At 44.8% G+C, this 15,137-nt stretch overlaps 1 protein-coding gene across 5 annotated transcripts; it reads right to left on the bottom strand.

Moving 5' to 3' along the window:
• Positions 1 to 1,663: 1,663 nt before the first annotated feature.
• On the bottom strand, positions 1,664 to 13,299 carry ATF1 (activating transcription factor 1). Of its 5 annotated transcripts, none has more exons than XM_065751470.1 (8): positions 13,098 to 13,299; positions 9,474 to 9,587; positions 7,434 to 7,562; positions 5,525 to 5,622; positions 4,510 to 4,640; positions 3,747 to 3,926; positions 3,492 to 3,651; positions 1,664 to 2,725 (listed from the first exon to the last, which is right to left on the bottom strand). In XM_065751470.1, exons 2-8 carry the CDS (start codon positions 9,579 to 9,581, stop codon positions 2,581 to 2,583), a joined length of 951 nt encoding a protein of 316 aa, XP_065607542.1. In that variant the 5' UTR covers positions 9,582 to 9,587; positions 13,098 to 13,299; the 3' UTR covers positions 1,664 to 2,580. The 5 variants fall into 5 exon arrangements, with proteins under 5 accessions (XP_065607542.1, XP_065607538.1, XP_065607540.1 ...); XM_065751466.1 differs by lacking the exon at positions 13,098 to 13,299 and adding an exon at positions 9,300 to 9,376 and having other exon boundaries at positions 9,474 to 9,556; XM_065751468.1 differs by lacking the exons at positions 9,474 to 9,587; positions 13,098 to 13,299 and adding exons at positions 8,999 to 9,139; positions 9,300 to 9,332.
• Positions 13,300 to 15,137: the final 1,838 nt, after the last annotated feature.

Below are 15,137 nucleotides of genomic sequence, written 5' to 3'. Positions count from 1 at the left end.
AAGTACTTTGTGATTAAGGGATGACTTAAAAGAGCAAACCCATGTCAGTGGTGAGTATCTCTGTGATGAAAAATGAAGCTGCTCTTTCCAGAACGCTGTTTTAAAAGAGGATAAGTGATGCCTGGCAGCACTATGTATTTGCTCCACTTGCTGAAATACAGAAAGAATTGGCCACCATTTTTTTTTTATACAGTCTTAGCACGTGATAACTTCTTTTATTATGTTGATTCTGTATTACAAAAGAAGGTAAAGGAACAACAGCACGCAGTGAGGATCAAGGTAGCACGCAGAGGAGCCGTGCATCGGCTGCAGCACTGCAGGTCAATCCCTCTGAAGTGCACACGCACTCTGATGGCAGACACTGGAAGTCCAATTCTGGAGGTGCTGAGCACACCTCGAGGTGTTGGTTCTTCCTGAAGTTCCACTGAGAGAACAGAGGAGGACTGAGCACCTCCCCAGGAGCAATTTTCTCACCTAATGGCTTTCTCAGCATCGTTCTTTCTGATGTGCAACAAAAGCATTCTGGTTTTGTTTGCCATGATGGAGAACACGAGGGGGTACTCCAGTTTGGCCTAAAGGAAACGTGCTGTGGACGATGGACACGTTCTGTTCAGAAAGTCTGGAACAAAACCCATCTGTACAGGCTGCAAACAGAGTGATGGCGGAGCACAGTCCCTCTCGCAGCACTTGCAAAGAGCTCAGAAACCCATGAGTTCAAAATGAGTCAAATAAAAACCGTGACTGAGCACATGATAAGCAGTACACACGTGGGGAGGGAGCACAGCTCCTGACTTCATTCAGACCCGAGCTAGCACAACACACACACGTAGCTCTAACACCTTTTGAGCAGCGTAGCCCACAGTGCAATTCCTGCTGACAGAACTGGGAGCAGGATTCAGTCCTAACTATGGTAATAGTGTATTTAGTCGTCATGCAAGAAGCACTGCACACACATTTCTCTATGTCACAGAATGGCAGAACTGCTGAGGTTGGAGGGACCTGGGGGGGGGGTGAGCAGGACTCCCAGTGCTGCCCAGCACCGTGTCCAGGTGGATTTTAACACCCAGAAAGAGCCCTGGTCACATCAAACATGTAACGTCTGCCTGAAACAAATCAAAGTAATACCAACCAGAATCTCTGAGAGCAATCAGATCTAACGTGCAGATATTATCAACTGTAGGGGAAAAAAGCCCCAATATATTTATTTATTTTTCCCCTAAGATCCATTTCTTCTGTAAGTTGCCTACTGTCATATAAAATTAATTCAAATATCTCCTATGCCAAAGAGGATCTCATTTGACTTTGTGCTATCCATAAAAATATATGCTTGAAAATCTGCTTCACAAAATATTCCATTTGTTTACTAAAATGAAATATACAAACTGTCAAAATACGTATATAAACTTAATTCTGGGATTTGTAAAGATCACAATTCAGCTACAAAATATACCGACCATCTACCTGTTTTCAATAGAGTATTTTCTTACAAAGATACCATTGCTTTGCAAAATATCACCTACTTTACAAAATTAGTCTGGAAATTTTGCACTACTTTCAGTGTACAAACCGTGGATTAAAACCTCATGAAACCCTTTGGTATATATCTCCTGTTCTCTATTTTGTGTTCTTCTATTTGGTTTACGTCCCAAAGCACGGTAGAATCTCCAGACAGAATAAGCAGTGCATATTTAAGTGTACAGATAATCAGCACATCATTTCTTGTTCAATTATAGATGTCTCTGGTGCCCAGTGACTAAAAACAAACTATTGCGAATTCATCCTCCAGAAACTTCTGCTCACTGCTCCTCATTCTACCAAACTGTGCTTAAAAATAACCGGATGTGTTGAGCTCTCCTAAGTCAACACCACTCCATGCACCCCAGAGGCATTTTCAGGGCTGCTCCTCTTGCTGCTTTCTGCAGATCCTTTCCAAATTTGATCAACACAGCAAACACTGAAGGAAAAAAGGAAAAGGAAAACAAAAAAAGGAAGAAAGAAAAACCTGGAAAACTGTCGGCTGAAAAAGAGGAAACATAATTTACGCCTCGAGCAAAGGATTAGCTTCTCATCACCTGCACACCTGTAAATAGTGACTTACAGGCTCAAATTAAAATATTTACATACAGATAACTGAAAGGAAGAGCAAGGATCGAAAAAGAGTTAAGAAATCAAAACATACACTGGTTATAAATGTTACTAACAATGTTAACTATGGCATGGATTCCATTCCATCCACATTTAACTGAAACCGAATACTGTCCCCATTACAAGAGGTAAAAACTGTCAGAGGAATTCTAATCACCTGCCTGGTAAAACGCCAATGTCCTTCTATTGCAGATGCAATCTTGATTTTTATGAAGTTTCCAGTTGTGCCAGCAGGAATTGTGGTGAGGTTTTCTCGTCTCCTTTTTGTATTCTGTCACCAACACGTTGTAAATAAAATCTATACAGTCTTTACGTTGTGAAATCTAGGTAGAAAAGTTTCACTTTTGACCTTTCATCTAGTTAAAAAAATTCAGTATAAAAAAAAAAATTCTCCTCCGAAATTTCAGCAGTCCACCAAAGTTTTGCCTCCTCTTCTTACACGCTTTTATGACAGTAAAGATCTTTCAAAGTCTTTAGCTCCTCAATTAGAGTTTTGTTCTGATTTTCCAGGACTGCAACTCGGTTTTCCAGGCATTTCACATACTCCTTTTTCTTCCTACGGCACTCTCGAGCAGCTTCTCTGGAACACACAGACAGAAGTGATTGGTTTTTATTTGAGATTTGCCTCTTTTACCAATGCCATGATACTGACCAACACAAGGAGAGAACTGGCACTGAAATCATGAACACAATAAATGGAAAGGAGCACCACTGTATGTGGAAAGTATTGACAATGAGCAGGATCTGGTAACACACATCAATCTGCGGGGAAGAAATAAACTGTTTCCTTTAAATGGTGTGGGACAGAGCACATGGCACATTTTCATCAGAATTTCCAGAGTTTTCATCACTCTTTGCAGCACAGTCAGCAGCCTGAGCCTACACGACTGCTACTTGTCCTTTGAAGAAACATCTCCCCTGATGAGGAAAGGCTGAGGGTGCTGGGTCTCTTTAGCTTGGAGGGGTGACCTCATTAATGTTTATAAATATGGAAAGGGTGAGTGCCAGGAGGATGGAGCCAGGTTCTACTCAGTGATGTCCAATGACAGGACAAGGGGCAATGGGTGTGAGCTGGAACATAGGAGGTTCCAGTAAATATGAGAAAAAACTTCCTCACAGTGAGGGGAACAGCACTGGAACAGGCTGCCAAGAGAGGCCGTGGGGTTTCCCTTCTCTGGGCACATTCAAAGCCCACCAGGCCACGTTTCTGTGTGACCTAACCTAGGTGCTCCTGCTCTGGCAGGGGGACTGGACTAGACATCTTTTGAAGCCCCTTCCAGTCGCTGATGTTCCGTGTGACCCTGATCTCAGCACATGAAGCAAAGCAACCGAGCTCACTCACGAACCTGTTCTTCATCAGCCTGATCTCTCGTTTCAGCTGCGGATCGTCGGTCTTGCTCGACTGCGACGTCAGAGTGACAGGAGATGTCATGACCACGGTCTGAGGGAGGGATGTGGTGGTCGGCGTGGTGCGGATCTGGTACGTCTGCATGTCCCCTGATGCAGCTGTTGTGGTCGTGGCACGAAGTGTCAAAACGTGGCAGCGTTACCCAAACACACCCACATTACCCATCAGCACTTGTAAGCATTCCCATACTCACTCTGCACTACCACCTGGTTGCTGGGTACGAGTATCTGCTGGCCATCTGATGTCTGTGCATACTGCAGGATTGTTGTCCCGGGCTGAGTCCCACCAGCATTTGTCATGGTTAATGTCTGCAGGCCTTGCACACCATCAGCACCGGCGCTGGCCAGCTGCAATCCATTTGCAGCAATGGCAACTTGAAGACAAAGGGAAAGCAAGAAAAAAACCTGTAACTGTATGCTACAGAACACAGATAAAGGTAAAGCTGCAGAATGTGTATCTCTCCCAGTTGGCAAATCTGTATCTCAACCCACTGATGTAAAGCACTGCTAATTTCAGAAGGCTTTTCACGGATCCATCCCTGGGACCAAGGGGAAATAAAAGTGAGAAACAGCAGTGTGAACACCAAGGCCAGAGAACAAGGGGGAGAGGAGGTCCTCCAGGGATGTGGAGCCTTTTGTGCAGCCCTCAGGTCTCTAGTGGTACCTGATCACACCTTTTGGAACAAATCTAGAAGACTGCTATGTGCCTCATAAAAACAACCTTTGAATGCCTTGTCTGAATATGCAAAAGTTAAGATAATAAAGCAGAGTTTGTCTGAAGCCTTTAGACACCAGTCTAGTTCCAGGTGCTAAACCATACTAACGTTATTAACTATTAGATAAATAACCAAACCTTGTGAATTTCATCTTATCTCAAATGTGTAAGAAACAAATCTGTACTTTGCAGTGAGTTTAGAAGGGATTTATCCAGGTAGGCACAGGTTTTGTATAACATACTGTACTGTCCAGTGCTCGTCTGGTAGATGGGTGTGGGAACAGACATGGACGTAACAGTAGAGACCCCAGGACTTTCCTCATCTCCTTTTCTATCCCGTGTATCTTCAGAAGAGAGATCTTTCAGAATTTTTCTGTTAAAAATAAAAAATAAAAGAGCCTATTAGCTGTAACAGCAGGCAAAGATGACAAATTACTGCAGTAATAGTTGCCAACCCCTACTTTGCATTACAGGAATGAACACCAATGGCTTTTTATAGAAAAGAGTTTGAGGATTACCAGAATTTTGTATGAGGGGACCGTGTCCAACTCTTTCTTGTAATTACATCTCCATAGTTTTTAAATTCTAGGTGTTTTTTTATTTAATTAACCTATAAAAGTCTGAAATCTTTGGACTGGTAAACCTGCAGTGAGAACCTGTATCACAAAGAGTAAGTTTCAGTAATCTCCACTGTGCCAAAACCACTTTGTCCTGAAGTCTGTCTAGCACTGCAGCTGCACCACTTCATTTCAGTACAACCTGCATCACAGTTTCCATCACAAACGTTTTTCCAGGGATTTATAACTGGCCTAGGAAGAGATTTTTCTGAGTTACAACTTGATCCTCAGTTCTCACAAGAATAAACCTTGTATTCCCAGTTCAAACCAGCATGCTCTAATGACAGAACAAAGCAGAAAGGAGGGGGTTACTTCAGAGAAGTTCAGATCTTTTGCTCTGTCATCACTTGGTGAGACTTCTCATTTCTTCTCTGCATTTATAACATCACTGAGTAAACTCAGAGCTGATAAGCAGTTTTCCCTGTGCCACATCACCCCCAAGTTAACCTCCAGTCAGTAGAGTAAAAGTTTCTCTGCGCTAACGTGGCACCCTCAACACGTGCTGTGCATGAGCAGATCCAACACATGTTTCAAGAGGAGGAAAACAACGCAGAGGTCGATGGAGCAGATGAAGCTGTCAGAAGAAGCTGCTCTTTTGGAGCTGAGTAACAGCCCAAAATAAAGTGTGTGCAGTGCTCACCGATACGATGGACGACGTGCTAAGATCCCTCGAGCTTTCTGCGTAGAGCCTATGCTGTCTGATGAGTCCTGAGAATCCTCACTCTCAGACAAAGATACCTAAAAAACACATCCCATGTGGTTACCCTGGGCTCTACACAAGAGAAATGCAGAACAGATGATGTGTTTTAGCTTTGTACAAGCTATAGCAGCATGAAAACTACATTAATGCAGCTGACTACACAGAGAAAGAGAACATGGTGATTTCTAGACTCAGTGCTATCTAATTTCTTGCAGTTCTCACACACATTATCTGCTTCATAATTTTCACTGTAAAACCAAAGGATGCAAACCTATTAACTCCCTATAAAAACAAAACTCAAGAGATTCTCCTAAAATATATTAAAAATTGACAAACTTCCACCACCTAAAGCCATCTCTTCTACGACTGCAGGAGTAATCCAACTAGAAATTTGAAAACAATTTGAAGAAATAAACCTCTCAGAAGCCCAACTATCTAAATAGCTGACATGGTCTGCAGAGGCAGGCTGCTCCCACAGATGAATTTGTCTGAGGAGGCTGAGGGAACAGAAACAGAACACTGTTTAGGTACAAACACATAAAATAAATGTTTTTTGCAGACAAGCAGCAAGTTTTGGTGGTCAGAATATGAGAACCAAGTGAAAATAATATTTAAGGCAGAAGAGTATCAGGGAGTAAATATGCAAAGTCTTATCTCCAGCCTTGTCCCACTGTGTTCTCAGCCAGCTGGCAAATGTTATTCCTTTCCTTGAAGCTCCTTATTAAATACAAGCTAACAAAACATGTATTCATGCTTATCTGTGTGCCAGCAACAAAAACTCAATGAGAATGCATGAAGCTCTGAGAAAAGCTTTTCTCATCTAACTGCTGCTACTGTCTCAAAGATTAAAAAAAAAAGCACAACCTACTATCAACATTAAAAAAAAAAAAAAACCCACATTGCTCACATATGACTTTTTTCCCCTCTGAGCTACAAGGCCACAATACTCATAAATTACCCAAAAATGCAAGGATACCTTTAGTGGGGATCTGCAATCAGAATATAACAGGAAAGGGGCTCATGACAACCCAGTAAATTGGGTGCTGAACTGTTTTCAGCAAGGTGAAATGTGTTTTGCTTTCCATTATCAGTTACAGCAACAATGGTAGCCGAAAAAGTGTCAGTGGTTTTCTTTTTATGGTTTATCAGTTGAATGTCATATGAATAGATAAGCACAGCTAAAAGGATGAGTAACCAATGAGTGTGTTTCAGCACAGCTCTTCCACTCCCTGGGCTGACTGCTGCAGTTATTTCACAGTGTTAACTTCAGTGCCACGCTGCCCAGAGGGCTCTCTGCAGCCAAGAACTGAATGGAGCTGTAACAGACTCAGCTGTCACTCCCCAGGGCACCACTCTGAAGTGGCTTGTGCAAAGATCACGTGGCAAGTGAGTAAGTGAGCATAGCTGGGCACCACAGAAATGGAGTCAGAGCACACATGGCGAGCAACCACCAGCACCTCCACCACCACTCAGGTCTGCCCTTTCCAAGGACACATTTTGTTCCCTGGGTTATTCTCTGCTCTCCTTACTGAGCTACTGAAGCACGCTGGTTGCACGTCTGCAAAGAGCATCAGCTAGAAAGTTGTGCTTTTGTCTGCTTTTCTTCTTCAGTAAAGGGAGATAATATCAAATAGTTTAATTTCAGTGACAACTTCATCACTACAAATAATTTCTACCTTAAATATTCAGTAAGAACCATGCATCCCCATAACCCTTTCACTGGACTGCTCACTACCTCTCCCAAAAGGGCTGTACTTAGCAGACTGAGCAGCATCAGACAAGCCTTCACAAGTCTTCTCGTGCACGCAAAACAGGATTCTTGGTTATTCAACAGACACTCTGTGGTTACCTGCACTGTTTGCACCTGGGGTGAGTGGATTACAGAAGAGGACTGTGCTGTCTGAATGACTCCCTGGACCTGGACTTGCTCTCCAGGAAGCTGAACAACTGTCAGAGGAGCAGGACCTCGCAGAGACATCTGCAAGAAAGCAGAGAATTGTGAAAGAAAGCACATCTTCTGCAGCAGTCAGAACACATATACACAGGAAGAAAGCTACAGGAGAACATGCATTAGCAGAAGCCTCTTTTAAGCCCAGTTAAGTCACAGAAGTTATCCTTTAAAGATGCACATTTTTCAGGTGTATGTCTGCATATGAAAAGGCCGAAACTGTTACTTATTTGCCTCAGGTTAGGGAGAAAATCAAATATGTAGCACTATGGGCAAATGATTAAAGTGCTGCTACTTAAATACAGGCTGCTCTAAATGAAGGGCAACGAAGCAGTTCCTCGGAACCACAATGCTGAGGCGAGCAGAGCATGAGTGCTCCCACATTTCTCCATCACTGCTCCCAGGTAAAGCCCCACATTTACAGCACTTTTTCTAAGGTTAAAATCCATTTCAGGAGCGTCACAGATAAGCAGAAATTAAAGTGCTCTAATTCCCACCAAAGTCAGTAGGAGTTGGGGCACCGAAATCTGAACCCAGACAAAACCATCAATAAATCTTAGGGCTCAGATCAGACCAACAGTGCCAAAGCAATGCAGAAGGTGGCATGATTCATGGACATATTGGGCGTTCTTGCCTTTTTTTAAGCAACACTATAAAGCCATTGTTCAAACATTTTCAAGATAAATCACAGGAGCAGAGCACAGCAGAAGCTGAGCAATCTAATTGGAAAGTTCAAGGCAGAAGGAGGGTGCTATGACAGGTACCAGGCCGCGAGAGAAAAGAAAGAAGGCAAAGAACACGAGCTGTGGCCAAGCAAGCAGAGCAAAGAGCAGACTTTTCCAAGTAAAAATTACAGCATCTCTTTTAATATTTTGCTCCTTAATGTTTTGCAACCATCAATTTCAATTAATGTTGTAGCTGAAGTCTAGGCTAAACTGGCAAAACTTAGTTACTGCAGCTGCCCCTGTATAAAAGACTGTAAAATAAATTACTGTAGTGGATTTCCATGTGGATTTTGCATGAGCCTTTGCACTTGAAAATTCATCAAGTTGCACACGTAGATGCACACGTTTCCTCACCACATCTCTCCACTAGTTTTATTAATCTGCAACGTGTGAAAAGATGAAGGAATCATTACAACTCACCCTGATCACTTTGCATTTGATATTACTTGTGGTGCATCACAATATTAAGCCGCGCTGGCAACCTTACATAAAACCAGATCTGAAGATCAGGCTGCAGGATGCCTGCTGGTGCTCTGCTGCCTTTGACTCATGCAGTTATCCCAGTTTTGCATCCAATTTAAAACACTTCCATAGAATAAACAGTGGACAAGCTGCAAAACATTGGTTCACAAGACTGCTGCAGGGCAGTGGGAGCAGACTTTACCTAGAGAAAGGAGCTCTTTCAGATGCAGACATTTGAATCACGAGGAAGTCAGGTTAGAGCTTTGAATGTGATGTTACCTCCAGGAAACTATGTCAAATTTCCAACTCCATACGCTTTATCACATTAAATATATTCATGTTGGGCTAAAATCCAAGTGTTTCCATGGTGCTGAGCACCCAGAACAGCCATTGCTACAAAAGGAGCTGCAAATGCTTCTTCTGAAAAAAAATGAAAGTCAGGCCCTGGATTTGTTACTGAGCAGCTCCTGCAAGTCAGGCTGCTGACTGTTGTCAGAGCACATTCCATCCAACCCAACTGTTGGGCTGCATCTGCCCATCTCGCTAGCATGACATTAATTTTGGTCTTTTGAATACACACCCTTTTATTAATTGTGCTGTCCATCAATAAGTATTTTTTTCTCAACCTTCTCTCGATTTTTCCTTCTCCAAGTGTTTCTAAAATTCAAGAATTAATACAGTTTGTAGCACGTGAAAGAAAACCATGGCTCTTAACAACCCCAAACGTTTGCTGGGGTTTGGCTCAGGCTTTTACCTGTTGAGCAATATGAGAGAGCTGAGCTGCCTGCAGTGCTGTACCTTGTACGGCCGAGGGCTGGGAAGGCGGCGCGGAGCTGCTGCTGCTCTTGTGCACCTCTTCCATAATCAGCTACAAGAAAAGGAACAAGTTCAATTGGTTAACATTAACTTCCAACAAGACGTGGGTGCCCAGGTTATGAAGTCTCAATGCGTGGTGCTTTTAGCCTCACTTGCATGTTTTTAATTAGTTTAATTAGCACGCCACCTCCCCAGGCCTCAGAGCAGCACAAAGCAGTGTCTCCAACGGCCCCAACACTGCTGAGCTCTGATTGCTGGCACTGCCTCAGACCCAGTGCTGAAGTTTGGAGTCACATACATTGACCAAATAACCCCGAGTTTTGGTGAAAATGCACAATCAGATCAGAAGGTGGAGGAAGAAAACCTCAACCAAACCTCAACCAGGCAGTTTTTTTAAGTAAAATAATTTTCCAAAGTACTTTGTGAGCTCACAGCCAAAGCCATTTTACAGCAGCAGAAGGTGCACAAACACAAATGGGGCAAGAACACAGATCTGAATTTTAAACCCCGTGAGAGTAACTCAGTCTCTGTATAATAAATGAAGTAACGCTTCTCTCATTTCCAAAATGTTAAATATAACTGTTCAACATGACTTGACAGCAAAGCCCTCCCAGGATTGGGGGATACAGTGATGTAAAAATGCATGCTGTTAGGTGGGGTGAGTGGGTGGACCAGCCGGGAGCATTAAGAGATGATCGGTGAGCGTTAAACATTTTGTCACAGAAGGTTTCAAACTGTTGAGAGGACAGTTGCTATGAGACTGGAAATTACATTTCTTTCTGTGGAAATGTGAGTCATTGATTTTTCCCTACTGAGATAAACCACAGCTCTTGCAGCTTGACGTATACTCAGAGGGTAAAAAGTCAGCGTGCACCAGGACCAGCGTGTGTTCACGCAACGAGGAGTCCCAAGGCAGAACTCCTCAGTAAGTCACTAAAACTCGGGCTCTGTGGAGGGAAAAGTGAAGAGAGGGCAATGTTTTGGTGCTGTGTCCTTCACAGTGTGGGACAAACGTCCTGAGACACACAACCTGGCTTCCCAACGTGCTCGCTGCTGTAATGCAGAGCCATCTGCCCATTGCTTAGGCTGCAGCAGCACAGGGCAGGCTGAATTTCAGAGTGGGTCCGTGGGAGCAGTGCTTGTGCTGCACCTGAGCAGCTCCTCACGCTCCCTTCTCTCATTGCTGCCTCTGCAGAGCTCACTTCAACATCTCAAGGGCTGTCTGGCTTTCTTTTTTAAGGAAAGAAAACAGAGAAGTGAAGAGAATCACGCAAACGTCTCAAAGCCATAAGGGAACAGAGAGCAGAATGAGCTGCACCTATCGCAGAAGGGAGGAAACTCTGTATACCTCCTCCTGTTTCACAAAGGAAAATCTGCATTTTGCACCTGGGCAAAGGGAGATACGTATGAAATGTCACCAGTAAATAGGGCACTGTCAAACTGAAATCCAGTCAACAGCAAAAACTAAAATAAATTTCCAGCGCTGCAGAAATAACCCATTCATTTCTGTAGTGCTAAACCGCATTCCCCGCTTCCTCCACTCTTTTACTGGTTTTCTCTGCTTGGCTGTCCCATGAAAACTCACAACAACAGCAAAACTGACTGCAAGACACAATGAAACTGATACAAAACCGCTCAAAATAAACAAACTGCAGAGAGAGCACAGAAACCTTTGCTGATCTTTCTCTGCAAGGTGTGAAGTTTTACTTACAGGAATAAAGAAGACTAAATATTTCCCATTATAAATGCGTTTTCTCAAGTTCATTTCAACACTACTCACTCTGAACTAAAGATTCAGCCAGCATCCATCATTTCAGGTAAAATTAAAGTCTTGGCAAGCAAAGTTGACACAGTGAAAATTACACTTGCATTTTATACCCTCCGCTGGATGTGCACGATGCCATTTGGCTTTGCACAGTGCCACACACAAACCTGACATGCCTCTGCCCTGCCAGAGCAACCCATGCAGCTGGAAGATCAGGAACTTGGCACTGGAAGGGCCTTTTGTGAACACCTGGAACACTGACTGCCATCTCTCAGTTCCAGTGAACCTCAACCTGAAGCACCAAAGATGGGAGAGGAGGGCTGCAGCCCTTACACTGCAGCTACAGCTGCAACAGAGCATACACTTATCAGAACCAGTTGTGTAGTTTTGGGGTGAAGGAAGAGTTTTGTCACTGAGAGTTCCACCGTGAGGGAATTCAGAACAGTACATGTGAACTTGTAGCACTATAGTGAAAACCATTTTTTATAATTAGAGTGGCAAGGATAAAGCTTCTCTTAACAAAAGCTACACCTCAAAATTACTTTAATTACGTGAAAGGATGCTGCAATGGCAGCACCACGAAGAATGTATTTGTTTGAAAAGTTCTGAGAACCGACTGCCACCACTTCCAATTCCACTTCAGATTCATTGCCTCAGATGGAGCCCCAAAGCACAACTGGGGGACAAAGAATGAAACCACATATAAGGCATTTTATTGCAATTGCACATAAGGCAAAGTGCTGCGAGCTGCAGCATGGGAGCACCGAAGGGAGAACCCACACTGGTTCACCTTCTTAAATCTAACAGGTGAAAGGCCCAAATTTTGGTACTCAAACGTTGTTAAAGGGGCTCATTTTTTAAAGACTCTGCATATAGAGTCAGAAGTCAAAGCACAGCAGAGACAGAATTTTCTCCTCAAGTGTTGTTAATAATCAAACACAGGTGGATATAATCACAGAAACTAATTTCAGCCTTTTAGTGAAAGTCCACACCACCTGCTGAAATTCTGGATTCCTGAATGCCTCAAAAACACGCCGTGCTCGCAAGCAAACGTTGCTGCTAAAATGCCTTCTGCTGTATCCTACAACGAAGATGCTTTAGGAAACTGTTTTTCACTCAGAAGACGGACAGAGCTGCAATTCTCTTTCCAAGAACCACTGAAAGCAGCAAACGACGGCATGCCCTGTGCACTCAGCCAGGAAGGCAGCGAGGAGCCCTGAGTCAGAGCACCCACTCCGTTCACAGCCATGGACGCACTGAGCGCTGCTCACAACTCCGGCCGTAATTTCCACGCGTGTTTCCTTCCACTTTCCCGCGTTTCTGCCTTATGCAGCGTAGCGAAGCTCAGCAGCGCTCTGAGCTCCGCAGACAAAACCCCGCAGCCCACGGACGGATGGGGGAGACGGCCCCACGGGGACTTCAGAATCTGAGAGGGAAAACGTCGCTGAGATCGTTACGAAACGACACCACACGGCCACCTGGAAGCGTCCCGACGGCTGCGAGATACAAAGAGGGGACCAACGCGAGCACGCACTACGGGAACGCCGCCTCCGGCCCCGATTCAGCGACCGCAGAGCCACACGGGGAGCGGCCGCACAGCAGCTCGGGCCCGAGGCCTCCGCGTTCCCCGAGTCCCGTGGGGCCCACCGCCTGCAGCGGGCCTAGGCCGCACCCTATGGACGGCGCTGAGGGGAGCGGCGCGGCCTAGCCTAGGCCCAGGGGCGGCGGGAGCGGCCTCACCGGGCCCGGCGGGGGCGGAGCGGCGGGGAGGGGGCGGCCTCCTTCACCCGTTCTTACCTCAGAGGCCCTCCAGGCCCCGCCGGTGGCCGCGCGTGGGGAGAGCCGCCGCGCCCGTTTCCGCCTCAGGAAAGCGGCGCCGGCGGCATCGTAAACACGGAGGGCCCGCGCGGGACGCTCGGGGTGGGCGGGCTGCGACCATAGAGTCTCCGCGGAGGCCTCGCCTAGAAATCCCCACCATAGAGTTCTCGCAGCGCACAGCCCCGGAGGCGGGGGCTAGAGCGCCGCTCTGGCGCCGCCCATATCCGGCGGTTTCCGAGGACGGGGACCATAGAGAGGTGGAGGTAGAGCGCCGCCGCGGCGCGCGCAGGGCCGGGCGCGGCCTTCTTCCGCCCGCTGTGGAGGGGGAGCGTTCAGCTCCGGAAGCGAATAAAACCTTCCGTTTATTTTCAGCTGTACAATTTGAGGAATAAAACGAAGCGCAGCGGCTCTGGCTTTCACCACAGCAAAAGGCCCGTTAAAAGAGACTGACCTAGCGTAGAACTCAGACCTCTGTTCTGTAATTTCTGGCTTTTTTTTTTTTTTTTTGTAATCGTTAAGAACAGCTCTGTTACTAAAAAGGACCTTCAGGCTTGTGCTTTAACTGAGGTCAGGCACCCGTGAGCAGGGAGGATTTGGGCTACCATAGAGGTGATTTGGGGGTTACTGCCTCTGCTGCTCCCAATTGCCATGAAGACCAAAGGCAGTGGTGTAGAAACGCCTTTGCACAAAGGAAATTCCTTTCTAAATCACCCTGGAAGTCCCTCCCATGATTTTTTGACTGTTGTCCGAGCACCAAAGCACAAAAGGCAGCGTTAAAGGAGTCCTGCTTAAAGCTTTGGTGTCATAGGAAGGTGCTGTAGATGCCATAGGAAGCCACGAGATCGCTCGGGAATTCCCAGCTCCCAGATCAGGGTGCTGGGGACGGGCAGTCCAACAAAACTTGCATTTCCCAATCACCACCTCCACTTTGCTTTGTGAGAGTGCATCCTGCTGCAGGGGTGGAGTTTATCCCATCGAAAACACCCGAAGGAAACAACCGAACCCCTCCAACAGAAGTTGATGTGGTCATTAGAAGGTCGTGATGCAGCAAAAGCTTTACGTTCTCAAGGTTCCTCTTCCTGAGGACGACGCAATGTTTTACCCACGCATGTAGGTTATATCACGAAGATACCTCATTATGTGCCTGAGCCAGAGCTGTGAACACTGAAGCAAAAATCTTCAGACACCCAAGAAATCTGATCACTCATGTCTAATAGATTCACAAAAAGTTTTATTGGCTATTTCAGCTTCCTCAATAGAACAATTCAAAGATTTTTCTTATCTTTTTCATTCTCCTTTAGAGGTTTTTTGATATTAAAGAGTTCAGTGAAAGTGAAATGTGCACAGAAGATGCTACTGTAAAATTGCTATTTGTAGCAAATAATGTGTTTAAGTGTATTCTTACCCAGAGTCGTGTAACCACTAATAGCTATGTACATAACAGCAGCTGGTGTTAGTGATGATAATAATAATTACATCCTCGCTAGTACTGAACTGTATCTTAACATCTGTGAGTATTTTAAGTCTCGATAAAAAATTCCACTGTTAAAGTTTTTGACAGCAGAGATTCTAAGTGTTCAAATCTCACGTGCCACATCAGCTCACTACGGAGCCTTACACCACTGCTTTGTTCTTCCAGTGAAGAGAAACACTCAAATCCTGATGGGAATTGCCATGGTTGTGCATGGAGCTCAGCTATTCACAGGCTCAGGTCTTGTGCAGTAAAAAATGCAAGTTCTCCCTTTCAATGGGCTAAGTGCTAAACAATCTTGGTTCCTAACAAAATCCTTCAGGGAAACAGGAGATGAAGAACTTAAACAAGCAATCAGGCATCAATATTTATTAACACAAGACAAAGGAAACACAATCAATGCGTTAATGGAACACTGTCCAGCCAGATGTTAAATTTAAAAATGTATATCTAATCTAATTTTAAATAAATAAAAACTTTTTACATAATTACATAATGCTGTAGTCTGAATTTGACAATGGTAAATAGGTTGATAGAAATTAAAGAAA

This window comes from Cyrtonyx montezumae, unplaced genomic scaffold (genome assembly GCF_038088225.1).
Source record: "Cyrtonyx montezumae isolate F1298 unplaced genomic scaffold, pur_monq_1.0 scaffold_70, whole genome shotgun sequence".
Taxonomy (NCBI): Eukaryota; Metazoa; Chordata; class Aves; order Galliformes; family Odontophoridae; genus Cyrtonyx; species Cyrtonyx montezumae.
The sequence above is the reverse complement of the archived record's forward strand: the minus strand, read 5'-3'. Positions and strand labels throughout refer to the sequence as shown.